Genomic DNA, 27,289 nt, shown 5'->3' with positions numbered 1-27,289 from the left:
TAACATTTGTTTTAATCTTATTATTTTTTTTAAGCCAGTCTCATTATTTTGGGGAGGCCTGAGGCTAAAGGCCTTTGGAATGCTCGGGGTTGGCAACGCTGGGAGTGGAAAATCTAACTCTGACAGGCGTTTGCCCCAAATATCACGTCACTCCTGTGCCCTGCTCCAGCCGCCACGCCCGGGTCTGGTGCAGTTGAGGACCGGAATGGGCGGCCGAAGAGAGCGCGCGCGGCGGGGAGTAGAACGCACCCAGCAGCCAGCACTGTACGCTCCCGCCCTCAGTGTGGTTGGCCGCTGCGCTCAGCGTGTCTCTACTCCGCCATCCGTGCGCGCATGCGTAGAACCCTGCGGAAGCGGAAGGTGGTGGAAGCCGGCGGAGGTAGTCTGCGGCCGGCGTGTCTCCCGCTGGGGCGGATCAGCCCCCTCGTACCGGTCAGTTCTGCCTCGGGCGAGGAGGGGGCGCTGTGGGGATCCCCGCGGGATTCTGCGCTGGTGAGGGTGTCAGAAGGAGTTCGGGGGCTGAGGCAAAGCGGGGCTGGCGGGGGGGTGCGTGCGAGTGGAGGGCCGGCGGGGGGGGGGGGGGAGGAAGCGTGCGAGTGAGGGGAAGTAAAATGGATTTTTTTCGCCCCAAAACAAGATTACCATCAAATTACTAAACATTTAGAGTTTATTGGAATCATGGGCAATAAGTAACATGGCTTTCTAAAACAGAAACATTGCCAGACACTCTTGATTGCTTTATTTAAAATAAAATTGCAAATAATGCATTCGATAAAAAAAGCATCTTTTAAGAAGTGGAAGTCAGATCCTAGTGAGGTAAATAGAAAGGCGCATAAACACGGCCAAATGAAGTGTAAAAATGTAATAAGAAAAGAAAAGCCAAAAATGAGTTTGAAAAACAGCTAGCCAAAAACTCAAAAGGTACTGTAATAACAAAATGTTTTTTAAGTGCATCAGAAACAGGAAGCCTGCTAAACAATCAGTGGGGCCCCTGGACGATCGAGATACAAAAGGAGCATTTAAAGACCATAAAGTCATTGCGGAGAAACTAACAGAATTCTTTGCTTCAGGAGTCACGGCTGAGGATGTTAGGGAGATTCCCAAAGCTGAGCTGTGCTTTATAGGTGACAAGTTTGAGGAATTGTCACATATTGAAGTGTCATTAGAGGAGGTTTTGGAATTAATTAATAAACTTAACAGTAACAAGTCACGGGGACCAGATGACATTCACCCAAGAGTTTTGAAAGAACTCAAATGTGAAGTTGCGGAACTGTTAACTATGGTTAGTAACCTGTCCTTTAAATCAGCTTCTGGAAGATATTTAATGTAACGCCAATATTTAAAAAGGACTGTAGAGGTGATCCTGGCAATTACAGACCAATAAGTCTAATGTCAGCACTGGGCAAATTAGCTGAAACAATAGTAAAGAATAAAATTGTCAGACACATAGAAGAACATAAATTGTTGGGCAAAAGTCAACATGGTTTTTGTAAAGGGCAATCACATCTTACTAATCTGTTAGAGTTCTTTGGAGGGGTCAACAAACATGTGGACAAGGGGGATCCAGTGAACATGGTGTACTTAGATTTCTACAAAGCCTTTGACAAGGTCCCTAACATCCTCAACCGTGACCCCTGAAGCAAAGAATTCTGTTAGTTTCTCCGCAGTGACTGAAGATGGAAAAATGCAAATCAATAGATGTGGAGGGTAATCTGAAACACACTTGACTGGAGTTGGAAAACCTAGGAAACAGTAAAGCTGAAGAACTAATGATGATGGACAGCAAATTGGTCATGAGTGTAGTGTAATGTGACAGCAATGAAGTCTGTTGCAATATTAAGCTGTTTATACAATGGCATCCTCTCAGTGAATATAGAGATCTGATGCAACCACATATAAAATTTTGTTTTCAGTACTGGATTGTATTCAAGGAAAAGAAAAAAGAATGAACATAAGTTTATGAAAGATTAACATTTTAAATATGTATAGCTTGTCTGAGAGACATAAAAGGGAAAAATGCTGAAATATCTTGCTGAACACTGAGGGCGAATAGAAATTGAGGAAATCTGTGAAAAACATCACGACAGTGAAATTAATTGGCTCTGGAGTGCTTGAAGCCCCATCACTTGGGACGTTAAAATTAGATTACAGAAAAACACTCAAAAACAGGTGTTCGATAAACATTCCTGCTTTAATAATGAGATGGAAAAAGAGATCATCCAATCCACTTTGGATTTCTACAGTTCTGATATGTATAATATAACTGGCTTAGAAATGTCATTCAAACTCTTATCTCCCATCTCCCCATAAACTACAATATAACCTCATCTCTTCACCCTGCTATCTGCCAAAAAGAGAAGCTTGAATAGAAGGATGGCTTTCAGGGCATTATGTAAATCAGAAGATTGTTTTTTCCCCAACTGACATGGGGAGTGAGTTCTAGGATGAGGGACTCTCTCTCTCTTAGGTCTGGTCTACACTACAGGTTGTGGGGGGAGGAGAGGAGAGGATCGATCTTAGTTACGCAACTTCAGCTCCATACTTAGATATACTTACCGCGGTGTCTTCACTGCAGTGTGTTGATGGGAGACCCTTGCACTTCTCATTGAGGTGGAGTCAGAGTCGACACTAGAGCGATCAGTGGTCGATTTATTTGTCTATACTAGACTCGATAAATTGACCCCTGCTAGATTGATTGCTGCCCATCAATCTGACTGGTAGTGTAGACAAGCCCTTAGATTTCTGGAGCTTTGCAATAGAGGGAGGGAGGAAGTGAGAGGAAGGGAAGGAATTCTTGTCCTCCTCACAATAGCTCCTTCACCTCCAAAAAAACCCCCAAAAAACAACAACCTGCAATCACTGTTCTGGCAAGTGGCCTGTGGGATGATTTCACAAGGGTTGTGATTGTGTTGTAAATCATTAATATGATGGGAATTAGGGGTGAGCAAAGGGGGTAGGAGATGACATTGTGTCTTACCTATTTGCCATATAAATAACTTTTGGCATGCTGCTGTGACCCTTTTTAGCGGGAAAAATGTTTATGAAAGTGCAATTCCTTCTACTTTCAGCATTTAAAAAAGAAGCTACATGATCAGTGAAGAGCTTCAACAGCAGATTGCTACAGAAGTATGTGAGGATTTAATTTTCAAATAGATTGAATATAAATAATCTTTTAAAATTTGGGTGGCACAGTAGGATGGAATGAGACATAAGTAGGTAAAGAGAACCTTGTGTGCTGTTTGTGGTGGCCCCACATCCGTCTAGTTGGCTTAGTTTTAAAAGAGAGAGGGAGAAAATCAAAATTCTTTTTTACATTAACCAATCCCTATGCTGTCTCTGCTGAGTTTTCCTAAACTCGTTGGTTGGCTGATTATCTTTGTAAATGCACCTATTTTCACTTGCATTTGAAGTCCTCTTCAGGTTTTATATCCTTTGTCTCTTCACTCATCTTCATGGTAAAAGTTAAGCAATAGACAATGAGATGTTTACAGTGAAAAAGAAACCATGAGATGTTTACAGTGAAAAAGAAACCATAAGTGTATATCCTGTGGTAGTGCATGAACTCTGTGCATGAGGCTTCGAAACATTGAGAAACTTGCACCTGGTTTCCAAATCTGTGCACGTGAACCAAATAACAGTTATGCTACTGGAAGTATAGGGAACAGTTTACCAGTATTTATTAACTTTCTAATAACCAGCAATGACGCTTTCATGTTACTACTTCAACTTACTGGGCGGGGGGCTTGTTTTTTTCCCCTTTTTTTTTTTTTAGGATCATTGTTTTTTCCCTTCGTGGCAAGCTGCCTTCAGATAATGTACAATGGGACTACAAATTCATTTTGTGGTTGACCCGCAGGGGTGGTGCTGCATGGGCATGATTATCTTCGTCTGGCTTTACAACACACTCTTTATTCCCCAAATTATCCTCTTTCCTCACTATGAAGAGGGACATACTTCAGCTGCAGCGATACTGTGTAAGTTGCATTGAGCCCAATCTCTCTCTCCTAGCTAGTGTGCACAAATAAATAAATAAATGGGTACCTGTGGGCAATAGCACTTACTCTGACCTATGTAGTATCAAGTTCCAGAATTCCAGGGAAGAAGGAGAGCAAGCCAACAAAAATTGGTCTTAATGCTGATTCTTAAAAATCCAACTTCCTCCTTATTTTTGAAATAGTTTATTTTAGTTTATTACTTTAGATTAAAGCCCTGACTACAGACAGGGACATGCTAACTGTAATTGGACTTTGTCACATACAATGTGGATATGTCCATATATCTGCATTTTTTTCCCAACACATCATGTGTGAATCCAGGGACATGCTAACTGTAATTGGACTTTGACACATACAATGTGGATATGTCCATATATCTGCATTTTTTTCCCCAACACAGCATGTGTGAATCCTGTACCTACTAATCTGCATGAGTGTACATCAATACCAGGAAAAGCTGAGCAGGTATACAACACACCTCTACCCCAATATAATGGGACCCGATATAACATGAATTTGGATATAACACGGTAAAGCAGTGCTGCGCAGTCCGGCAAATCAGAGCAAGTTCACTATAATGCGGTTTTACCTATAACGCGGTAAGATTTTTTTGGCTCCTGAGGACAGCGTTATATCGGGGTAGAGGTGTATATCCCATATTCGTATCAGCAGCTAATGCTGGGACAGGGAATTGTGGGTGTATTTGGGTATATTTTCACTGCAGTTAAGTTTTCTACACTTGAGCTACACCTCTCAAGTTAGCCTTGCGCTGGTGAGAGCAGCTACACTTTGAAATAACATTCAAGCTGCTGCATACAGGTCTGTCACATCTTACGCACGTTTAACATGCGCGATTTCAGCTTTACATGGTTGGCAAAACCAAAACAAAAGAGAAAAATGACAATTTTAATACTGTACCTGTAATGCGGGCGATTCCACCTGCCATTCAACTCAATGTAATTTTGACTATATGCAGTTTTCACTTAACGTGCTAACCGCGGAACGGAACCCATGCGTAAGATGAGACTCGCCTGTACACAGTGGCACAGCACTCATTCGTATGTGGCACTTAAGACTTCAGGGGCACATCTATGGTTGCCAGCCCTCCAGGACTGATCTGGAGTCTCCCAAAATCGGCATTGATCTCCCGGTGACTATTGAAAGCAGTCCAGGAGATTTTAATAAGATATTTTAAGAAAATAACATTGTCATGTTGCGGGGGGAGAGGGGCGGAGTATCCTGTAATAGCTTCAGTCACAGTTGGCACCCCTAGGCACATCACATGGTTCTTTGCAGTACAGTAAGCTGAGCTATTCTATGAATTACTTCCCAGTGAATTGTAGGAGAATTTCTCTGTCCCATCTGGGGACATGGTGGAATTGTGGGAAGATATTGGAGGACTAGCAGCAATCAGGTGGAGCTAGCCTGTGTCAGCACTGCAGAGTGGTCATGTTAGCAATTAATGAGTTGTGCCAACTCAGGCTGGCTATTTGAGGAGAATGGCACTGGGACGAGGCACCAGGGATGGGGAAGAGATAGGACTTGGACAGTGACACGTTGGAGGGGATGGGGCAGAAGAGGGGAGGGGGGGGTATAAGAACAAAAGTCTGTGTCCACCAACTAAAGCACGCTCCCCTCTAGAGACTGGAATGAAACCCAGGATTCCTAAATTTCACTGTTTATCTGAAATCAACAAATATCTCTGGAAACCCACTGGCAAAGTGCTTCATCCCCGTCTAATGCAGGTCCATGGAGAAAATGACAACCTACTCCTGCCCTCAGTTGCTCCAGTGCCAGATGTCTGCAGGGTGGAGATAAAGGCTCCAACCCTGCCAATGAGCCATGTGGATGTCAATATGATGGCACAAGAGGAGATTTTTTTTCAATTTATTGTTTTAAAAACCTAGGAGATGACACACACACAGAGCTATTTTAAAAGCATTAAGGTTGCAAAGCGAAGTACTCAAAAGCAACTCAGAATTCAGGTTGTCTATGCAACCTTGATTCAGTCCCCTGTGTGTATGAATTATAATACACCTGTACCCTGATATAACGTGACCCAATATAACACCAATTCAGATATAACGTGGTAAAGCAGTGCTCTGGGGCGGTCGGGGCTGCTGACTCCGGCGAATCAAAGCAAGTTTGATATAACGCGTTTCATCTATTACGTGGTAAGATTTTTTGGCGCTCGAGGACAGCGTTATATCGGGGTAGAGGTGTATAACTTTTTAAGTATATTATCATATATGATCGTTTCCACTCCTGCCTCATTCAGTGCCCATGATGGCTTGTGTAAGGAGGCTGTGGGCTGTAGGAACCCAGCTTCATTGTTGCAGAAATTGAAAGGTGTGTAGTGAATGAAGCAGGGGACTGCAGGAAGTGAAAAGATGGTCTCATGGATTAAGGCAGTAGAATGCTGCCCTGGATAACTGGATTGTATCCCTGTTTCTGTCACAGATTTCCTGTGTGATGCTAGGTGAGTCACTAAATGTGAGGTGTTGTTTTTTTTTTTTGGTGCCTGACTTGAGGCCTTGGCATGTGATTTGCAGAAGTGCTGAACACTCACAACTGCAACTGAAGTAAATAGAAGTTGTGCTTTGAACACACTGTGCTATATAATGCTAAGTACTGTACTCTGAAAGATCAAGTCCTAGGTGTCTCAGTTTGGACACCCAAAATTAGTGAATACTTTTGACCTTATTTTATCTCTATCTCAGTCCCCCATCTGTAAAATGGGTATAATAAATCTTTATCTCACCAGTGTTGTGAAAATAAATTAATATTTGAGATGCACTTCTATGCCATAATGATGAACACCATTAGAAAAACTGATGAGGAAGCTAATAATTCTGTCTTTGGAGCAGTGTTTGAATAGCGTGCAGTAAATGAGGCATGCGCCCACATATTGAACAACAAGGAGAAAACAAATTATTGCTGCTCATTCAGTGAGCACTGTTCATTTTGTGCGCCGAATGAGGCAGCAGTCCTGTGGAAAAAATTGTTTGCAATCATGTAATTAAAGACTATCATAATGCATATATACAAAGAACCCAATTAGATGTGCATAGGCAACCTTAATTGTGGTATTTCCTAACTTTTGTGTGTTTGACTTTGCAATCTTAATATATTCTTTTAAGATTTTTTTTATATGTAATATATGTATGAAATATTTGTATGCATAAATGGAATGCTGGTTTACATGTGTTAATTAAACTATGTTAGTTTAAATCAGATTTACTTCTTTTTTCCTGCAATTTTCTCTTGTCTTGCCTCATTTCTATACAGTAATCTTTTGCTGTGCTGGAACTGATTTAAATGTGACACATTAAGGCATGCAGTGTTTGGCCAAAGATACACTTGATGTAATATTCTGAATACTTACGTATTTATTTTTCAGGCTACTACTTAGTTTCATTGTTTTGTATAGTTTCGTTATTGAGAGCCTCCATAGCTGATCCAGGAAAACTGCCTGAAAGGCCAAAGATACCACTCACAGGTACTATATTGCAAGTTGTTTCTAAATATTACAAAGTTGGTTGCTTAGCATAATCTCTAATATTAGTTTTAATAGCTGTTGGAAGCTTATTACCCTTGTTTGCAACCACTCCCTTGAAAACCAAACAGAGTTTGGTAAATGTAGTGTTGGTGCTATTGTGATAGAGGTGAGCAAGGTCATACGCTGTGTTGCAAGGGCATGTGATCGAGATGGCCAATGTGCTGGATATCATTGACTGCTCTGAATAGTTAAGGTTCCTGAACAGTACACAAGCACTTGTCTGTGCTACTCTATCAGTCTGCATAACCCGTTTGCAGGAAGGGATACTACTTCTTGGTGATGTAGGCCTTAATGGATCACTACGGGAGATTTTTGGACATCAACTGGTTTGGAAAAATGCATGTGAGGATTTAAAAAAAAGTAACTCTTTTTTCCCCCAGAGGCCAAAGTGGAGCTCTTCTCTCTAGTAATATGACACTAATGGTGTTGTGGCATTAATGTTGGTGGAATATATGGCCCCAAAGAGCTAAGGTGTTAACTTGACCCTGAAACTGTCCAACATTAAGCAGTTTTAAACACGGTTTGGTATAGAGAACTTTGTCTGCTTAGTACTATGGCAAACTCACCATTAAAAATCAAACATTTTATTAAAGAAAAAGGAGGACAAACAGTTAAAGCTTTTGAAATTTGAAGTATTAAGTAAGGCTGTCATTTTAACAACATTTCTTATTCCATTTTACTTTGGCTGTGGAGAGTTTTTAGGAAAAAAACCCTTTTTTGTCAATTTCTTAAATGGTACCAAAGATATTAATAAGATGCTTTTGGGGAAAAGAAAAGAAGTTAGTTGAGATGGGCTAGAGCTGCTGTTGCTGAAGTCTGATCCCATTTCCTAGAAAACAAAACAAGACACAAACACACAAAAGGGGAGAGAGAAAAAGAGCAAAGGTGGAGCTTCAGTCTCTGGTATTGACTTTCACTTGCAACCTCACTGCTGAAGAAACACAGGCATGGCACATGGTTTTATCAGCAACTCTGAGATCTAGCAAACTTGTTCTACCATTGGTCTGTTTAGGGTATTGCTTTCAGCTCCCTCTTTCTGGTCACTGGCTTGCAAAATATAGAGTCTTGGCTGGCTAAGCCAGACTCTTATTAGACGGAAATTAAAATAAGAGAGATAGGAAAGAGAAGAAACAAAATGGGGAAGGAAAAGGATGCATTGGGGGAGGCAGAGTGGCAAAGTCTCACATCCCAGGTGGTATTCCAGATTTACTTGGAGGTGGTGATGTCATCTGGCTCTCTCTCTAAGGGCCTGGTCAGGTTAGAACATATCTCAGGATTTGGTAGAAATTTCTGGGGGTCCCACAAGATGATGGAGATGGCAGGCAATGATGGTGAAGCTTGCTCGTTCCCTTTCTCTACCTCAGGTTGCTGTTGCTCATGCTCCTGGATCTGCTGTTCCTGACTGGTAGGGGCTGCCACTTCTCCAGGTTTGGGTTCTCCTGATTGTCGGAGGTCTTGTCATTGTCTTGTCTCCAAGAGCTCTGCTGCTGTCTAGTTCCATGGTTAGCTTGTTGGTGGGATCTTTGCTAAATATCACATCCAGTTCCTCATGGAATGGATAAGTAGTCTATCTGGCACTGGACTTTCAGGTTCCTGTCTTTGATTTCCTGGTATGTTTGCTTTAAGTCTTAGCATTTCTGCTGGCATTGGGCTTCCAACCTCTAAATGCCATGCTTCCCAATTGAGTCTGTACCACCATCACCACTCCTTTCCTTAGTGAGTGGAAGGCATAGTTGTTCTTAGCCCAGGCAGCATGCTGAGACATTGCAGTCATGTCCATCAACTGAGAGGCTGATTCATTCTCCATGTCTCATTCATTTAGTGAGCTCTGTGGATACTGCTGACAACTGGACAATTAGGGACAATTGTGATCATGTTTTTGCATCTAGTCCCATTAGTGATAGGACTGAGACCAAAAAATCATATTTAAGATTCACTTTTGGTATTGTGAAGGTTGATATGGTGAAATACATTTTTTGCTCAGTGTAACTTATATTTGAAAACTAGCTTTGGGTGTTTCTGAGCTTCCTGTTAACAGTAGCTGTCTTATTAAAGAGTGACACCTTTGTGACACTGGCTTTATGGGAACAGATTGTAAATCAGTTTCCATCTGGCATTATTACTAGTTTAGTGATCTTGGGTATTGGGCTTCTGTACTACCAGTGTGCAAATGTCATTTTTCTGCAAAATGGGAAAGATGGGGGCTGCCAGCAGGAGGCTCAAAAAGTATCAAATTGAACTTTAAAATTTGTTCCCTACATCATTTATTATGGTGAAAAGCATTTCCTCATGTAAACTTTCAGAATGCATTGCAATGAAAACTGGTGTAGCTTTCCTTTTATAAGTTTTGATTTTTATCAGATTAAAAATAAAAATAAAAAAGATGATGGTACTTGTTACAAATAGGAATCATAATGATTTTGGACTTACTCCACAGCACCTTTACTGCACTCCTTTTTAAAAAAAATTAAGTAAAGGACATTTTAAATGATTGACAGCAGTAAGGTCTGTATGTTTTCATCCTGGAAACAATGTGATCTTCGCCAGCTCTCTTGAGGCCTAAATTTTCAAAAGTGTCCACTGGTTTTAGATACCCAACTTGAGGCAAATAATATTTGTATTTTCAGAAATGCCTAGAGCTGGAGTTGTGGGAGCTCAGTACCTCTGAAAATCAGTCCCTAGGTATCTCAAGTTTAGCTCCCAAACTTAGTGTACGCTGTCTCTCTCCAAGTTCCTCACCTATAACATTTCTACTTGTTGGATGTTATGATGTTTGTTTAAAGCACTTTGAGATACTGAGGTGGAAAAGCTTTCAGAAATCTATTTTGTATTCTATTATTTTACTGGTCAATTCTTTTGGATTGAGCTGGAGATGGCAGTGGGATTTGATACTCTGGTTGAGCTTTAGAGCTAACACTGTTGGTGATGTGTGCTAGAAAAAGTGGAACTGAGAATAGTTTTAGAAACACAAAAATTCTTTATTTCCCAGTTCCTGCCTTGTTCCTAGCCAAGAGTTTCATGTTGTATTGGCGACTCTTAAAAATAGTAGGGAGAGATGGGGATTAGGAATAAAAATCAGCCCACAATGGTAGAGGTATGCCGACCATCCTAGAGCAGTTGAGAGAGGAGTTGGGGAGAGGTTCTTGCATGCTGGTTTCGGTAAGAAGAATATATTTTTTTCCAGAAGCTCAGTCATGTATAACTGATGAGATCTGAAAACTAGTGGTACTTCAGCGGACATTCATTTTTATTTAACCTAGTTTCAATTTTCTCTCTAGAACGAGAATTTTGGGAACTATGTAATAAATGTAATATGATGAGACCAAAGCGATCCCATCACTGCAGACGCTGTGGACACTGTGTTAGAAGGATGGATCATCACTGTCCGTGGTAAGACTGGATCCATTGATTCAATAAGTTCTTGCTGCACAGAAACTTTCCTTATTTACTGTTTGTTTAAATTGCAGTTTTTTGATTGTTCAGGGTACTTTTTACTACAGTACAATTTTTATTAAAGCATTCGCTTTCTGACAGTTATACTTCATCATTAAAGGTGATCGTGCAGGAGGGTAGATAGGATTTTCATTGAGATGTGCCTGTGTCTATGCAATCAAACACTGATCGTGAGAATTGTTTGCTATATAACATGTAATCGTTATTATTTTGTCATGCTGCTATTTGCCAATGTGAGATGCTCCTGGAACTTTTACAAATTTTGGTGAAAGAAATGTTTAATATTGGGAAATGCAACTTTAAAAAACAAAATTGCTAGAGCTGAGCAGCTTCTTGATATAAAAATCAGATATTCACAATTTAGTTTTGTGAGATGGTGAGATAATTTGCTTTCAATTGAACTGAAATATAAAAGCTTGTTTTGCATTTTCTAATGTTTGTGCTACAAATTAAAAGTATAAAGTGTCAGGGGATGACTTTGAAAAAAATAAATAACCAAAACAGTTTGAATATTTTGTGGTGGTAGTTAATTTGTTAGCTTTCTATGGGCTTGCTCCAATTCTCATTAGAGTCAATGTATGGATTAGGCTGTGTCTTCACTAGAAACACTGCAGCACATCAGTGTGGACACTCCTTATCATATATTAACTATAATGAGTCTCCCGTCACTGTAGTTAATCCACCTCTCCGAAAGGCAGTATTCTTCTGTCAACCTGACGCTGTCAGTGCTGGGAGCTTGACTACATTGCTTAATGTGTGGATTTTTCACACCCCTTTGCAACATAGCTGGGTCAACCTTATCTTTTTGGTGTAGACCTGGCCTTAGAAGCTTGTTTACACTAGAAAGTTTCTCTCTGTAACTGTATTGGTATAGTTAAAGCAGCAACCCCTCCTCTCACCTTCTGTTGTTGTTGCAGTTATACCAGTAGAAAAGTACTTCTACCCAGGGATGTAGCCATGGCCCATCCACTTACCATCCAGGCCCACCCAAATGGCACCCGGAACCCGCTGGTGGGCAGAGTGGGGCAAGCCCTTGCGCCCGGACCCCGCTCCCCAGTGGGCGGGCAGAGCGGGGCAAGCCCTCGTGCCTTGACCCCATTTCCCTGGCAGGAGCACACAGGGACTGCAGGCAGAAGGGGTGGGGAGGACCCCCACTTGTCCTCGCCCAGGCCTCACAAAACCATAATCCCCGTACGGGGAGGTGGCTCCCCGTCATTGCTCGCCCAACCAAAAGCGGGGCCCATCCAATTTTCCTAGCCTAGCTACACCACTGCTTCTACCACTATAACTTCTATCTGGTTTGGGAAGTAAAATAAGCTATATCAGTATACGACACCTTTTATACCAGTATAACTGTATCTATACTAGGCTGTATACTCGTATAATTAAAAAGCAAATCACACTTCTTACTGATGTATTTATACAAGTAAAACTTTTGTAGTGTAGACTAGGCCTAGAATGCTGAAAGGGTGAATTAGGAAAGTTGAAATATCTGAACTGTCAGGATTATTTGAAACCGTTTTGATAAGGAAGTTAGGAGACACCTTCTCCTTCCTCCAACCTTTCTCTTGCATATTTGAGATTTTTTTTTTTTTTTTTTGCCTGTCAGTGGACTGCTCCCTGATCCAGCATTTATCAATATGTATAGTATTTTCAGTCCCAGTTTTCCACTTTGTGGATTGAATTTATTTAAATTTATATAGAACAAAAATCAGTTTTGTATCACTTTAGATTGTAATCTGTGTTAGTAAGTGGTAGAAAAATATGAATTGCTGTGACACTTTTGCAGGCTGTTTTACAATTTGGAAATGTTTTAAAATCCCATAGGATTACCTTTGGTGTTTAAGGCAAAAAGAGTTTTTTTCATTCTGAGTCTGTTCAGAAGCGTATACCATTCTACATGATCAGTATATGTAGTAACCTGAAATATGAACATAATCAGCTAATACAATTCTGTACTTTGAGAAACAACCAAGACTTGTTTTTTTTTAATATTGTTTTAATAATCTCAGATCAGGATCAAGGCCCCCTTGTGCTAGGTGCTATACAAACAGAAAGATTAGCATGTTTCCTGCCCTGAAGAGCTTACCATTAAATTTGTATTTTAACAAAGAGAAATTCCGGTCTTGAATCCTATGCACCAAATGAAAATGCAGGCAAGTTTTAAACTACAAGCAGGGTTGCCATTGCTTTAATAGAGAAGCCAGATCATTTTGTAGATAGTTGCTGTGGGTATTCACTTGTAGCTGCATATGGCCTATACATTACCGTATCTAGCAGTGCATTTATAAATAAGTTAAGTTGTTTTGTCTTTGGTACTCATCATGCCTAACTATAACATTTAAAAAACCTTGTATATTTGCTTTGTTTTGCTGCAGGATTAACAATTGTGTTGGTGAAGACAATCATTGGCTGTTTCTGCAGCTATGTTTTTACACTCAGCTTCTTAGTTCCTATACATTGATACTTGATTTCTGCCACTATTATTATTTTCTACCTCTGAAAAAAGTTAACTGGGTAAGAATCTTATCCTTACATAAAATAGGGTTAATATTTACTATTGCAATTATAATGCAATTTATTCTGAAATCTAAAAGCCCCAAAATTTCTCCTGTTTTATATACACATGATAATAAATACTAGAGTAGGGAGAATCCAGGCTGATATTTACAAATGGGCAAATACTCTCCTGGTAAGTAAAGGAATAACCATTGTGAAGAGAAGCAGATTGTCTCCTAGATGCAAAGGAGATTTTAGTTGTTATGGAAGCCTTGTAAAACAGGGACAAGAACAATTAGACTTCTTTAAAAGTGATCTGCAAATGTTAGATTTTTTTTTTCCTAAGTAACTTCTGAGTTTGTTGAAGTGCCTCTCCTATATTTACTATGTGGGAGAGTCCATGCATAAGATAATTTACTTAATATGTACCTTTTCCATCCAAAGTACCTGTCATGAAAGCTTCAAATTTTCTCATCTTATTTTATATCCTAAATTATAAAACATAAGAATATTAAACTTTCTGAAAGAGGCACAGTGCTAGAAAAGAATGGGACTTACTTTTATAAGCATCTTGTATACTTCCATGTTGATCTATGGTGATGTGATGTCCTTAGTGAAGTACATGCAGAGGTGAAGCATCAGATAGCAGCTGGCAAATTTGGGGAGCTGTACTCTTTGGACATGCAAGAAGGGGTAAAATGTGCTGTGTGTAAGTTATTAATGTGTTGAAATGCCCCTCTTACTGCTGGGGACATTCAGTACTTTCTACTGAAATGTGTTGGTTTTTTGCAGATCACTTTGAAAATATTTTGCCTTATTTATAATGTAATTATGAGTGTTCTCTCAAAATAGATTTTCAGTCTTAAACTAAATTAATCAAATTGGATTTTCTGTCACAGACATGAATACACTTGTTTAAGTTCAAACGCTTTAAAGTTCTTAAGGTTTCAGTGCTTATATGGAGCTAGTTACTTGTCTCCTCTACTCACATAGCCTTGCTTCTGGATAGTAGGTGCTTTTCTAAATGAATAAAACACATTCCCTAAAATGTAGACTGCTTAGAGAATACTTCGTTATCTGTAAAATGGGTTTAATGTTTAGTTGTCTGACACAGGTGTTGTGTTGACCTCAGCTGGAATTAACTGCTGTAGTTCCACTTAAGTCAAAAGAGCTCTGACAACTTACACCAGCTATGGATCTGCCCCTATATTTAAGAGTGTTGTTAATAAATTATTGAAGGGTGCTTTAACATAACACTTATTTTATATTACAAAAGCAAATGCAATCATAATCAGTACACCAGTCTGCTATACCATTTAAATGCATACTCACTTAAGTGTATGAATCTTTGAATGGTGCAGTTTACTCTTGACATGTATTTGACAATATATTTTAATTGTTTTGAGTATATCCTCCATATATATAGGAGCCCTTTAAATGCTGTCAACAAAATATTTTAGTTTAATTATTTAATTTCCGTTAAGTAATTGCATTCTACTTAGTTGATGTACTCAGATCTTGGATTTCTTTTTAAAGGAAAACTATTTGTTTTTGGGGGTGAGCCAGGGTAATGGGAAATTACGTAAATTTTGCCATGTTCAGGCCTCACAACGACAGTATAAATTTTAAGAATTATCTGTCTTAAAATGAGCAGATCTCTCTTTATTTTAGTTTTCTAAGAATTATATTATCAAATGCATGTGTACTTCAGTATATTAAATGTATTAATAAATTCCTATCTGTTTTTTCTGCATATGAATGGAAAGGTGTTTATCCTTAATATTTATGCATCTATATACAGTCAATGTGGCAGACTAGAAGGCAGATGTATATAGACAGACTATACAATAATCATAGTCTAGTTTCATTTGATTGCCTAAATAACACATCCAGATCCCACGTTTAGGGTCTTAAATCATCACAGAGTCTCAAAAAAGCATGTTTTTACTCACCTGTGTGCCGAATAAAGTGCCCTGATGTGAAATCAGGATATTTGTCAGGCATGTACTTTTTAAAAATTGAGTCCCTGGTTCCCTATGTTGTGTCATATGGTACAAAGAAGTAAACAAATTGACATTTTCTATACATTTGTTTAATAGAGACTGCAGGTGTCGCCTGTTACTAATTGTTTCAGATTTGCTTTCAGAAGGCTAGCATTGAGCTGATAGTCTTTAGCTCTTTTGTTTTTCATCTGCAGGATTGGTGGCTGAAATTAAAGAAAGGAAAAATAAATATAATTTGTTTGGGAATCCAGCCAATATTTCAGCTTGGAAGGTTACATCAGCGTCTCATTTGGTTGATTTCTGATTGTTAGGGCCCTACCAAATTCATGGTCCATTTTGGTCAATTTAATGGTGAATAGATTTTAAAATTTGTAAATTTCATGATTTCAGATATTAAAATCTAAAAATTCAATGTTGTAACTGTAGTGGTCCTGACCCAGCCCTGAAGGCAGTTGCGCAGAAGAAAGGGTGGCATGGTATGGTATTGTGAGCTTTACTTCTGCGCTGCTGCAGGTGGGGTGCTGTCTTCAGAGCTGGGCTCCTAGCCTGCAGCCACCATTCTCTGGCTACCCAGCAATGAAGTAAGGGTGACAATACTGAGACCCCCCAATCCCACACACACACAATAACTTTTAGACCTCTCCCCAACCTTATTTTTGGTAGGGAGCTCCATTTTGAGAAACGTTGGTCTCCCCATGAAATCTGTATGGAATAGCCTGGTTAGAAGTACACAAAATATGAGATTTCATGGGGGGAGACCAGATTTCACAGTCCGTGACGCATTTCATGGCTGTGAATTTGGTAGGGCCCTACTGATAGTGCTGCTGAGGATTTCAGGTCACATAAGAGTGTGCCACATAATCATACATCCATTCCTTAGGGCACCAGAAGAACAGGAACATCAAGACGACTTGATCACAATTAGGAATTTAAGCAAACCACTTGTAAAATTTTTTTAATCTTCCCACACAAATTAACCTTGAAACGCCACAGCAATCCAGAGACGTGAGTGCATTCTACCTTTCTCATGAGTGCCATTCTTTGTGGAAATTCTGGCTTTAATCAGGAGGTTTCATTTCCTTAATCTGTAAGGGCATATATTTACCATGAAATGCAAACACTGGATACGTTTTAAAAAATTGACCATCTGGAATTTAGAATTTTCTCCTGGCTTGTTAAGAATACTTGTGAAATTTTTGGCTGCATGCCTTCACTTTGTTTTATTTTTATTCTTTGGTATACATGGTACAAAAACATAAGATTGGGATGAAAATAAAGCTGTTTTAATAGTATGGAAGAACACAATGCTATGTAGTATTTTGTTAGTATAATATGAAAATATGCTCAGTGTGTACCTCAGCACTTTGTCTGTATATATTATACCAGCCTCACTATATTTTTAAATTTTGTGTCCAATGCATAACTTTCATTTTTATTTTTATGATTTTAGAAACCAAACCAAAAACAGATTTCATGTCAGTTTATTAAGCTGGGTAGTAGTTGGAAAAGTTCAAGAAGTCACCTACTGGAATAGAAATATGAAATTGCAGTATGATACCACCGAAGTCACCTCCTTTAAGTACACAGTCAGTTTATTATATAGCGTGTTGGCTCTTTGTAGCCTGAGTGGTGTCTGAATGATAGATTGCAATTATGGCTTCTGTTTGTCCAGTAGGAGGAGTACTATTACTGCTGAAACTGAAGAAGAACTGAATGTAGGAAAGAAATGAAAACAGTGTTGACTTGTATGCAAGACCCTTGCAGGAAGCATCATGTAATTCAAATAAGACTGCGATCAAATTCCTCAGCTAGCTCTGATTTGCAAAAGATACAAGGCTCTGATCTTCCTAGTTTTCTATTTTCTTTAAATTATCCAATTTAATAAATCCATGATCTCTGGGAAAGATTTCGACCCCCAAAGTAGCAAGAAGAGAGGAATGAAAACCATCTTTCTTAGTAAACGCTTTCCAGGCCTCTCCTGCTGTTACTTCTCCTTGTCTCTCCTCCACTCCACCTCCTGTAGTGTTTAGTGGTTCTAGAGCAGAGTATAGTAGTGGTGTAGTAGAATTTGCCTGACATTTCAGCTTTCCAAGGTATAGCCTCCAAAGGGGAAAAATGGAAGACATTTTTTATATAAAATATACAAAAAAAATTTTTAGAAGTAAAAGACAAGATTCATGAGTCACATGTATGAGAGGGAGCATGGTTTTGTGGTTAGAAAGTAGTAGTGGGCATTTGGAGACCTGGAGTCTATTTCCAGGTCTACTACTGACTTCCTGTGTGATCTTAAGCAACTTTGTGGAGAATTATTATGTGACAAGCTGCAGTGTAAATCTACAGTATGCTATGATGCCACACACTAGGAGACCATGTGGATCCTGCTACCATGCACTGATAGTTCCCTAGTGCACTTTTAGCTACTCCACTTTGAAATTAGAGTAGGATGTGTGTACTATGGAATTTTTTGTGCATGGTAAGCAGGGCCTATATGGCCAGTTAGTGTGTGATACATTAGTGAGCTATAGTTTACACCCCCAGCTTGCTGTGCACTAACTCTCCATCAGACAAACCCTCAGTGTGACTTAGTGAATAGAGCAGTGGACTGGGACTCAGGAGACTTGGGTTCTATTCCTGACTGCCACTGGCCTGCTGGCTGACTTGGGCAAGTCACTGCACCTCTTTGTGCCTCAGTTTCTCCATCTGTAAAATGTGGATAATGATGCTGACATCTTTTGTAAAGTGCCTTGGGATCTGCCAGCATAAGAGCAAGCTGTTTATTATCTGACCTACTTAGGCCTCAGTTTTCCCCATCCATAAAAAGGGCATGATATTACTTCGCAGGAGATTTGAAAAGGAAAGGATTGTGAGGCAGTTCATTAATGTTTGTAAGAGCAAAGTATAAAAATACATTAAAACTGAAGCCAGTAAGTTTAAATCATGCTTTAAGCTTCCAAACAGATGGGATATCAAAAAACTGTTTCAATAAAAATCCCTTTAATTGGATAACGAATGTATCTACTTCTGTTGATTGTTTATTCTAAGATTCTGCCACACTATTTTGGAAAATGAGATGTGAAATTCTGCCCTGAGTATTCTAGGAAAGTGGTTGTTTTAGGGTCATAATAAGAATTTATAGGATGTAAGAGTTCTGAACCCTCCCCCCAGTATAATTGTAAGCACTGTATAGGAATCCTGAATAACCTAGGAAAGAAGATAAAATGTGCTATAACCGAAAATAGTGTTTTGGGGAAAAGATACATTGAAAGGCTGCTGTCTGGTTAAAAGTGAAACAGTTATTTTACCAGTATATCAGTATATCATTTATGTTTTCATTTACCAGTATATCATTTATGTTTTCATTTTTATGCTAAGTGACACATTATATTACTCTTTGGTAAACTTTTTTTTTAATTAGAGATATCTGGTTTCTTTATCTGACTGTCTGTGGTTTTGTTCTCTATTCTATCCTATCTTCTTCTGTCCAGGTTGTTATATTGAGCTCATCACCATGATATCTGAGAGACTTCCAGAATTGAAAATAAACAAGCAGACTAGCAGTGTCATGTGAGGTTTCCCCTTCATCCCTCCCCCAGAGAGAAAAGTCATGTGTATGTGTTTTACTTTCTTTTGTTGGCATATTAATTTTTATATATATTATGTGTTAACAGGAAAGTGAGCTCAAAGAAGTGATTTTCCAGTTTGATTGTAAATTTGTCAGGCTTGTTCTCATTCTAAGTACCTGTGTGAGTAAATCTCAGAGCCTGGGGCCAGCACTTCTGAAAGCTCTATCTCCCACACATGATACTGAAAGTACGAGTGGAGTAGTTGAGGGTAGTCATGATCCCTAAAGAACAAAGTTGTCTTCTTAGGAATCCTCAACCCAGATCATGTAAAGCCTTAAAGATAAGGACCTAAACTTGTGAAGGGCAGTGGCCAAATAAGTTTGCAGACAAGACAAGAATTAAAAATCTTTTGGCTAAGTGGCTGCAACTTTATTGAACCTTTAACTTTGAAAAGATATCTGCTACAGGCTTCTTCTCTTGGCAACAGCTGCTTTGAACTGTCACCAGCTTTCCCTCCATTGCTCAAAGCCATGAGCGTCATAGCCTTGCCTACAGCTATCAAACCGGCATTTTTTAAAGACCCAATCCATGGCTATGCAGTCAACACACTGCATGTAGCAACCACCAGGCCTTGTGTCGGTGCACAGGCCTTATTACAAATCCAAGGCTGATGCAGAGTTTGAACAAAAAAAGAATTATCCCTTGATCTCTGTAGGATTAGGAACACTATCTACCTGATCCAATCCCCATTCATTTTTATCTTTATAAAGGGAAATCTGATCCATGCTGATAGGGACAACTTACAAGTGTACTGTGCAACTGCAAGGATTTGCCAATAGCAGGTTCTCATACAATTGCTTTCAGCTTGCGAGGCACTGCATCTCCAGGAGCTGTGACTGTAGCACCTTGCCTTATCACAGTTAACAATACAGATGGAGTAATGAGAAATAGATACCCCATGGAAACAATAATTCTTATAGAAATAGAGGGTAGGGTTGTGTGAAAGGCAGAAGAAAAAAAGGCCTGCTTCTCCCCATGCTGACCTTTCATGGGTGACCTTTGGCTGCTAGCCATTTAATTCCAGTGCCAAAACTGCCCTGAACCTGTAAGTTTGTCTGGACATTAAGAGGCCATCCTGTTTGTAATCTTAGTGTGGTGATCTGTAGGAAGCTCATGAAGTAAACAGCCTTGATAACCAGTGTTGTTGTGGTGGCGTGTTCCGGCATTCTGCACCTCTTGAGTTATTTTCAGAGTTGATATTTTGAAGTTGGAATCAATTGCACTGCAATAATCTGGCTGGGAGATAATGAATGTGTGTATGATTGAAGCCAAGTCATCATCTACAAGGATGGGACACTGTCTCCTAGCCAATCAAAGATGTTAGAATTCATTTGCTGCAGATGCAGCTAGGTGAGACTCCAATTCTAAACCATAGAATCAAAACAGCACCCTGAAACTGCAGAATGTTTTCACAATAAACAGATGTCAGTATTTGACTAGTGTAGACAACATTGTGGTAGCCAGCCTTCTGTGTGTGTGTGTGTGTGTCTGCCAGCATAATCTCCATCTTGCTACTGTTTAACTTCATCCAGTTTTTCCTCATCCATGTGCCGACTTGCCCAGATGCTGGGATAATTGGGAGACAATGAAGATATGGTAGGTTGTGAATTACAGGTGTTCAGTGTATATTGTTGCCAGTTGTAATCTTACAATCTCCAAACAGCTGCATGTAAATATCGATTCGATTAAATGAGAGATTATAGCTCTGTGCTTCTTCAAGGCAAGTGTTTGATAGCAGAAGCATAGTTGCTAATCATTAACTCTGAATACAGCCCTTGGGGAAGGATTCTCTGTGTGCGTTTTCCTGGACCCCAGCTGCCACTTTAAGGTGGGATAAAAGTGTTCTATGGTAGATTGTACTTAATGCCACATAAAGGTCCAAGAGTATGAGTGATTTCCATGGGTAAAGCAGAAACATAGTTTCTGGTTTTGTTTCTGTTCCTAATCCCAGTTTGAAATTGAATGAGAAGGATCTAGTTATTGCCTTAGTCATTTGGTGTTCAAGTAAAAAATTGTGTTATTTATGCTCAAATATATTTTATTTTATAAAACAAAGAAAAAATACAAATTTAAAATAACTTGAACTAACAATTTCTAACTGGAAAGCACATATAAAGTAGTACAAAAATCAAGTGCAAGAGTCAAAATTAAAAATAGTGTTCTACTGAAAAAAACCTGTTTTTATATATACACAAACACCAAACAAATTAGATATTTACTGGGAAAATCTATTTTTATAAACAAATACAAGTTTGTATTGGGATTGGTGTTTCTGCGTTTTTCTATCACAAATTCGCTTAATATTAGGAATAATGCTGGAAAGTTGAATCCTCATGTCAGGCACAGCATCAAGTCTATTCCTATATTTGGCTTTTGTTGCAGTATAATACGAAAATCCCATCTCACACAAATAAGTTGTAGCAAAAGGAAGGAGCACTCCAACTGCACGTTTAGCCACATTAGGGTACTCTACTATTAGGCTGCTCCAAAAATTATTCAGCAGAAGATCCTTAAACTTTTATTTCAAATCAGAGTCAGAAATCAAGTCACTTAGGCTTTCATAATCATGTGCAGTAAAGCCGACTGGTTTGGCTGTAATTACAAACGGATTTTGAACCCAAGCATTATCATCAGTAGTTGTAGGAAAATATTCTAATAAAGAGGCCTGCAAGTCACGAAAGTGCTGTAAAAAGGTGCTGGAAACTTCTTGATGGACTGTAGAATTTATTTCAGTCAGAAATTCATGTACTGTAGGGAAGCAGTCAAAGTTATTCTGTTCTACAGATGATGCCCAGAATTCCTGTTTCTTTTTTAACAACAAAATGTTATCCATTGTAGTAAAAATGGTCACATTCTTTGCTTGCAGCGACAGATTAATTTCATTTAATTTTGCAAAAATATCTGCAAAATACACAAGTCTCATTAGCGATGAGGAATTTGTCAGACAATCATTAAATTATCATCTTGAATTATCTGAAGTGAAGAATACCAGTAGTTCACTATGAAGCTCAAAAAGCCTCACAAGCACTTTTCCTCTGGATAGCCACCTCACTTCCATATGTAAAAAGAAGTGCTTTGTGCTGACTGCCCGTTTCCTCACACAAAATTCTAAATAACCTGGATTGAAGTGGTCGAGATTTGACAACATTGATAATTTGTACTGCTTCATCAAGCACAGTTTTCAGATATGATGGTATAACTGCAAGTGCTTGTCTGTGTAGAACACAATGGCTCTTAGTGCTTTCTGGTGCCACATTTATGATTCGTGTTACAGCTCCCTTCATCTTTCTGATCATTGCCCGAGCACCGTCATTACATACATCAATACATTTTCCCCAACTAATTTCATGCTTTCTGATAAAATTGTTGATGCAGTTGAATATTTCTTGTCCAGTTGTGTTGCTTTGTAGAGATTCACATAAGAACAGATCCTCTTCATCAATATTATTAAATCTGTATCGAACAAATACTAGTAGCACAGCAAGTCCTGAAATGTCAGTGGACTCATCTAGCTGCAGTGAATACTCATGGCAAATTTTCAGTCGGCAAACTAGCTCTTTTTCATGTAATTGGCAAGATCTTTAATACGGCATGCAACAATGTTATTTGATAACTGTACAGCATCAATTTTTTTACCAGACTGCTCACTCAACATGCATATTACAATATCTTTCGCACAAGGCTTGATGAGCATTTTTCCAATAGTGTGAGCTTCTCTGGCAAGCGCTATACGATAACTTCCTCGATAAGATGCGTTTGTTGCACTTTTGTTGTCTGTTTTAGCAATTTTAATCATCGAAAGTTTACAATTTCCAAGTGAGTCACGCTTCCTCATGAAAAAAATTATATCTTTGTCTTTGTATTCAGCATGCTTGGTTTCCAAATGCCTCTGAAGTTTAGCAGGAGCCAATGAACTGTTTGCCAGTATTTTGTTGCATAAGACGCACTGCACATCAGGAGCATCTTTATTTCCAACACACGTAAAACTGAAAGACAAATAACTTTCATCATACTTTCGTTTCAGTCTTTTAACACCTGCTTCTTCTTGTTTTTTGATGTACGTCGGTGGAAATTCTTTCACTTTGGAAAGCTCACTAGTACTAACAGATTTTTTGGCAACAAAAGACTGCGATTATTCATCTTCACTTTGAAGTGTCACAATATTTTGCTCGTTTATTTAGGCCACAGAGTACTGGAAGAACTTGCTTTTCATTTCAAAGTTCCTTCTTTTAGCCACAAATCCATGGTGATTAGGTTTAGTAACAATATTTAGAAATACTGATTTTGATCAAATTTCGTTTGTCACAAATATTTTATATTGTTTCAAGTGAAGCTAGTTTAGTTGTGCTTATCACACACACGATAAAGACCCACAGGTTTGAACATGTTGAGTGATATGGTATATTCAACATGGCATAAAGAGAATGGTTTGTGCATACCACTGCAGTTCGCGCAGCCTCGAGCGGAAGGGGTACGACATCACTAACTGAAACATGCCCAAAAGGGTAGATGTCAACATGCTTGTGTGCCACGTTCTCTTTACGCCATGATATTCAATACGAGATCTATCAATACCCAGATAAAGAGTTGTAGGTTAAATTATAGTCAATCAAAAAGAGTTGTAAACTACACTTCAAATATGCCAAATTTAAAATTAAAAAAAAAATTAAAGACCCTTTTTTCTAATTATGATTCTTTCACGGAACACCTATACACATTGTGCGGAACACCAGTGTTTCGCTGAAAAGAGTTTGGGAAACACTGCTGTAGCTAGTTTTAACACATACTTTTACTCTGGGAAGAGCTATCTGATATTAGGTGGTAGTTGGCAAGATTCAGGAACATTTCTTTTTAGGGGTTGAAAGACTAGAGTATGTTTGATTTGTTATTGTTGTTCCTGGCAGCCTCGGTCAAAAAGGGTTCTGTTGCTCATGACTCCCCATTTAAGAGGAGCAAGACAAGGGTCTAATTTGCAGGTCTCTCTCAGTATATCTGGGACTTCCTTTCCGCAGTTCAGCCCAGGATCACTACAGGAACTGGCCATATCCTTGAAATTGTGTGGTGTCTGGTTTGCCTCCTTCCCCAGGCTCAAGAAGCCTTTCCAGATGTGGATGATCTTGGAAAAGAAGGATGAAAACTGTTTTGCAGTGAATGAGGCTGGATTCTGCTGTGGATTTCAAGCATCATTGTTTGAAGCTGTTCACTACCCTGAATGGTTCTTTTCAGAATGACTTTGGCAATTATTATTAAGATGGATAAGGAAGATCTCTTGGCATGTAATACGCTTCAGCATAAGCTTGCAGAAATTTGATCTGTCAGCCTTTCAACCCAAGTTTCTTGCCATTGCTTCCCAAGTTTGTCCATATTTTTGCACAAGGAATCCAAGAATCATGGAAGTCTGTGTGGGTGATGGGGAGTAACAGGCTTTTGAGGAGCCACTGTTAATGATGTGATCATGATTTACAAGCAATGCAACTCCATGATCTAGTTGTGAAGCATTGTCCTTGAGCATGTTATGGAATGTGACACAAGTGGGATTCTTCGCAGAAATATGCGTTTGCCCAGGTGGGTCCCTTTGCAAATTCAAGGCCCTAAATCAGTTTCTATCAGTTGTACAGTACCTAGAACGATGGATCTTGGTTGGATCTCTTGAGGACAGTGATGGCTAGTAAAAAGAAGCTAGTGGTGCTAATCCCCTTGTGGCAGATACCATCCTTCTGTCTCTTCAATAGAAGGAGTAGCAAGGGGAGGAAAACTGGGAAGGTTCTAGCCTTTTCAGAGGAGTGTCGTAGGTCTTGTCCTCAATAGAGAAAAAAGTGTGTTCTTACCAGATTTTAGATAACACAGGGTAATTAACATGAGTTAAGAACCAGGCATTTTGTAGTTTTAATACTTCAGCCATTCAAGGAGCTAACATATGTAAACTGCAGACTGCCTTGTCTTCACTAGGATTTTAATCACGTTAGCTAACCACATCACGAGAACATGCGTTTTTCCTACTGATCACAAGGCCTAAGGGTACATCCACACAGGGACCCTGGAGGGGTGGGAGAGTCCCAGAGCTTGGGTTCCAACCCGAGCCTGGAAGTATACACAGCAATAAAACAGCCCTACAGCCCAAGCCCCAAAAGCCTGAGCTGCCTGGCATGAGCCACCTGCGCGTTTTTCTTTGCTGTGTAGACATACCCTGAGGCGCAGAGAGTGAGGAACTGGCCAGCCCGTGATTTGGAGGCAGTGGGTAGAGGCCTGTGAATAACAAAAAAAGGGAGTAAGAAGCCTCTGACCTGGCAAGGGGGTAGGGGTGGGCGGTGGGGTGTTAAAGGGAGAGTGATGGACATATGGTTTTTTTGCGATAAGCAGTATGTGAAGTGGTGGGCTTGTCACTAAACCAAAGAGATGGGAGGGTAAGGAACAGAGTGAAAGAGGTTGCCTTTTATTTTCAGTAGTAATGGAGGAATGGTTGGAGTTACAGCAGAGAGGTGATCTTGGGGGAGGGAATTCCCAGTTTGTTTAGTTGGTTAATCTTATTTGGGATGAGAAATGATTTTGTGTATGTGGGATCAGAAATATTTTTTGGGGGCATGTAACTTTCAGCCTCAGTCCCACCATTTGTGCTCTTGTCACCACTGTTGGGTACTAATGTAACACAAGTAATAAAAAGTTCTTTCTAGGTCTTCCTCTCACAAACAGTACTGGAATTCTTGAGTTATAAACTCTAGGGGCTTGTCTACATCAGAAAGTTGCAGCGCTGGTGAGGGAGTTACAGCGCTGCAACTTAGGAGGTGTACACATCTGCAGGGCACCACCAGCGCTGCAACTCCCTGTTTGCAGCGCTGGCCGTACTCCCGTTTTGTCTCGGGTGTAGAGGATCCAGCGCTGGTGATCCAGCGCTGGTAATCAAGTATAGACACTTACCAGCGCTTTTCTTGACCTCCGTGGAATAAGCAGGTATCCCAGCATACCTGAGGAAGCCTCTGGTAATCAAGCTGGTCTCCTTCCCCGGTTTGCTCTCGCGTTCCCCGAACCCCGAGCAAGCAGGTCTCCTTCCCTGCGGTTTGCAGGGTGGTTCGGGGAACGCGAGAGCAAACCGCGGCGAAGCTGGTCTCCTTCCCCGGTTTGCTCTCACGTTCCCCGAACCCCCGTGCAAGCAGGTCTCCTTCCCTGCGGTTTGCAGGGTGGTTCGGGGAACGCGAGAGCAAACCGCAGCGAAGCTGGTCTCCTTTCCCGGTTTGCTCTCTCGTTCCCCGAACCCCCGAGCAAGCAGGTCTCCTTCCCTGCGGTTTGCAGGGTGGTTCGGGGAACGCGAGAGCAAACCGCAGTGAAGCTGGTCTCCTTTCCCGGTTTGCTCTCGCGTTCCCCGAACCCCCCTTGAAGCCGCCCAACAGCGCTGCAGTGTGGCCACATCTAACACCACTTGCAGCGCTGGTTGCTGTAAGTGTGGCCACTCTGCAGCGCTGGCCCTATACAGCTGTACTAATACAGCTGTAACAACCAGCGCTGCAAAATTTTAGATGTAGACATGGCCTAGAAGAATATGGCTGTCTTAAGTGTCAGCGTTAGGAAATAAACTTGACATTATGTTTAGCTTGATTTAAATCACCAATTTTAATCATGATTTAAATTAGCAGTCAGGAAACCTTGATTTAAATAATTACGTTTTTGTATTTGTACTTTTTAGTTATTTTCCTAAAGAAGACTGGTTCTCAGTGGTGGTATAACCATTAAAACATGTAGTTTGCAATTAACGATGAACTTTATACTAAATTTGGTACTTTTTTTTCTAAACAGGAGGATACACTGTATCTATATGGATTTATTTAAGCAATTGTATAGCTTATACTGCTCTACCTTGATAGAGCGCTGTCCTCAGGAGCCAAAATCACGTTATAGGTGAAATCGTGTTATATCGAACTTGCTTTGATCCACTGGAGTGCGCAGCCCTCCCCCCCCCGGAGCACTGCTTTACCACGTTATATCCGAATTCATGTTATATCGGGGCACATTATATTGAGGTAGAGGTGTACTTTTATTCAGATTGCTAATATTTACTTTTTTATTATGTTAGAAAATAGTGAATGACACATTTCTAATTTACTAGATTAATTTTTTATTATTGATTTGCGTCAAGTTGCATTTGGTTCGAAACTGGAATTCAGT

General features: G+C 39.8%; 1 protein-coding gene across 5 annotated transcripts in view; it reads left to right on the top strand.

Annotated features, from left to right (window-relative positions):
* The first annotated feature begins 353 nt into the window (after positions 1–353).
* The window catches only part of ZDHHC21 (zinc finger DHHC-type containing 21), a 61,936-nt gene continuing 35,000 nt past the window's right edge, over positions 354–27,289 (top strand). Inside the window, exons 1-6 of one of the 5 annotated variants that reach the window (XM_030566626.1) lie at positions 354–432; positions 3,069–3,126; positions 3,857–3,974; positions 7,426–7,494; positions 10,833–10,944; positions 13,386–13,524. In XM_030566626.1, coding sequence (XP_030422486.1) covers positions 3,088–3,126; positions 3,857–3,974; positions 7,426–7,494; positions 10,833–10,944; positions 13,386–13,524 — 477 coding nt within the window. In that variant the 5' untranslated portion in view covers positions 354–432; positions 3,069–3,087. Of the gene's footprint in view, positions 433–3,068; positions 3,127–3,772; positions 3,975–7,395; positions 7,495–10,832; positions 10,945–13,385; positions 13,525–27,289 lie in introns of all 5 variants that reach the window. The other 4 variants (XM_030566623.1, XM_030566624.1, XM_030566625.1 and 1 more) reach the window with 4 other exon arrangements.

The sequence above is a fragment of the Gopherus evgoodei genome, chromosome 6 (genome assembly GCF_007399415.2).
Source record: "Gopherus evgoodei ecotype Sinaloan lineage chromosome 6, rGopEvg1_v1.p, whole genome shotgun sequence".
Classification (NCBI taxonomy): Eukaryota; Metazoa; Chordata; order Testudines; family Testudinidae; genus Gopherus; species Gopherus evgoodei.
This window is presented reverse-complemented; position numbering and strand designations above follow the sequence as displayed.